This window comes from Geospiza fortis, unplaced genomic scaffold, assembly GCF_000277835.1.
Source record: "Geospiza fortis unplaced genomic scaffold, GeoFor_1.0 scaffold95, whole genome shotgun sequence".
NCBI lineage: Eukaryota > Metazoa > Chordata > Aves > Passeriformes > Thraupidae > Geospiza > Geospiza fortis.
The window spans coordinates 5235081-5237279 of record NW_005054333.1 but is presented as its reverse complement, the minus strand read 5'-3'; the positions used below and the strand labels follow the sequence as shown (position 1 = coordinate 5237279).

Genomic DNA, 2199 nt, shown 5'->3' with positions numbered 1-2199 from the left:
AACCCTTCCCAAAATTTAACCATTATTACAGATAGATCAGTGCAAAAGTATTTCTTCTATGTGCAGTACCAATTAAATAAGTGATTTTCCATAAGAAACTGTCCAAAGCAATAAAAGTATTCTAATGCTATTGTGTGAATTCCAGTTCCTTCTTCCTTTGAATGCTATGCTTTGTCCTAGATTATCAAATGGAGTTCCTAAGCCATTAATGAGCACCTTTCACTGGAGCATGTAAGTATACTTTGTACTTCTGAAAAGTCACATGGACATTCATATAAAAAAAGTAAACAAAACCCCAAAATGAGAAAACAGTAACTGAAGGCTTAGAGACTTTTAGATGAGGAGCAATTGAAACTTGCTTTTATTTCACTCTGCAGATGCAACTACATACATCAGCAAGACTGTATAACAGTGATCAGCACAAAAATGTTCTCTGAAAATTTCTAAGGAACAGAGACTTTCACAATACAATGAGGTATGCATAAAATAAGTTTACAAAATTAAGAATTACAGAGCTACAGAGAAGACTAAATTACAGAATGCTTGCTGAAAAGATATTAAGGAAACACAGCCTTCTACCAAGTTTTCCTCATTTTAAGAATAGTACTTTCACTTAGGTTAGGTAAAGGAAAAGTTTGACTGTCTGCAGGGAACAGCCTATGAGTCGTCTGGCAGCGGAAGGAAATCCCTGAGACGTACATCCATGTGCTATGGATGCAAGTGGAAAAAGAGGTAGGCAGGAGTTCCCTCCCTGATGTATCTGCCTGCCTCTGATGGTTATGCAAAAGCAAATACCAGGCTTTGAGCTCATCTGGCCTGGCTGTTTTAATCCTTTAGCACATTTCAGTTGGATCTTTTCATTGATAATAGTCAAATGTATTGCTAGTGGCATGCTTTCTTCTATGCCTAATGCCACAGACCTGACATTACAGCAAACACTGGTCTGGCAATATCCCCCCTGCTGCACTCGGGGACCTGGGCAGACATGGATTGCTGCTATTGAAAACTGCTCTCTCACACTTGTGTTCCAGCTCTAATATCTTTCCACTGGGCAAAATTACCACAGCTGCTTTTCTGCTACTGACAGAAAGAGACATTAAATAAAAGCCAGTAGCACCTTACTTCTTCCCTGAGGCTCTCTTTTCAGGCTGTGCTTAGAAAATGAAATATCTGGGGTATTTTTCAGTTTCTGCATTGTCTCTAACACCTCTCTTATGCCCCATGTTCTATTCTCCCAACTCTGTACTCTCCTGTTAGGAGTTCCCAATGCAGCCTCTGATCTTTCTTAAGTGAGAAAACATAACCAACTTCATACTAAAGAAAGAAAAAAAAACCAAAAAAGGGAGTTTGGCCAAAATCAGTTCAAGACATTCCACAAGTTCAATGTCAGCATGCCTTAAACAGTTTGACTCAGCCTGCATTCTACAAGATTGATCCCAACAGGCACACTTGCCCTGGGTGAAGAGTCCCCATGAAAGGTTAAAATTCCTGCAACACCTACCAGGTGGGCAGAAAGAGATAAGGCAGCAGATAACAGGAAACTTCGTGGCATTTCCTGCAGCCACCCTCCCGTAGGAGCTGGCTTTGGTCCACTTAAAGTATTTGATGTATTTAATCCTACCCACATGTAGTTCACTCAGAGGCAACTTGCAACTTGTACTACCCAGCACCTAAACAGGAGCGTTTCTTTTCACATATACAAATAATAAAAATAGCTAAAATACAGTGATAAATATACATCATACGAAATCCATAAAACATTAAACCACGTTAAAATATTAAACCATACGGAAGTGTATCGCATATATAAAGTATGTGTGTATATAAGTAGGTATGCATGTATAGTTTCCAGGTGCGGCTGGAGCTGGCAGGCTCCGAGGAAAGCCGGACCGGGGGGCTCCAGCCCTGGCCGGGACCCCGCGGGGCAGGTGAGCCGGCGGTGGATGCGGGGAGCAGCCCGGGCCTCAAGGAGTTACGGAGGACGATTACTTCATGTTCCCACCGGCCGCTTTCGGCCGCCCCCCCGGCCCGTTTCACAATCCCGGCTCGAGCAGCCCTGTCAAGCCCGGCGCGCGGCGAGAGCACACCCCTCCTTATGTGCTTCATTGCCGGAGTTTCCCAAAGCCATGAATAATCTCGAAGCCCCTCAATAAATACACGTTCAGAGATGCCCGGAGCTCATTCAACCCGCCAGCCTCG

At 43.3% G+C, this 2199-nt stretch overlaps 1 protein-coding gene across 1 annotated transcript in view; it reads left to right on the top strand.

The window, feature by feature from the left end:
* Positions 1-1837: 1837 nt before the first annotated feature.
* Positions 1838-2199, top strand: part of IL6 (interleukin 6) — a 3551-nt gene continuing 3189 nt past the window's right edge. The window contains exon 1 of the mRNA XM_014307336.2: positions 1838-1928. Within this exon, the coding sequence (XP_014162811.2) occupies positions 1838-1928 (91 nt within the window). The remainder of the gene's footprint in view (positions 1929-2199) is intronic.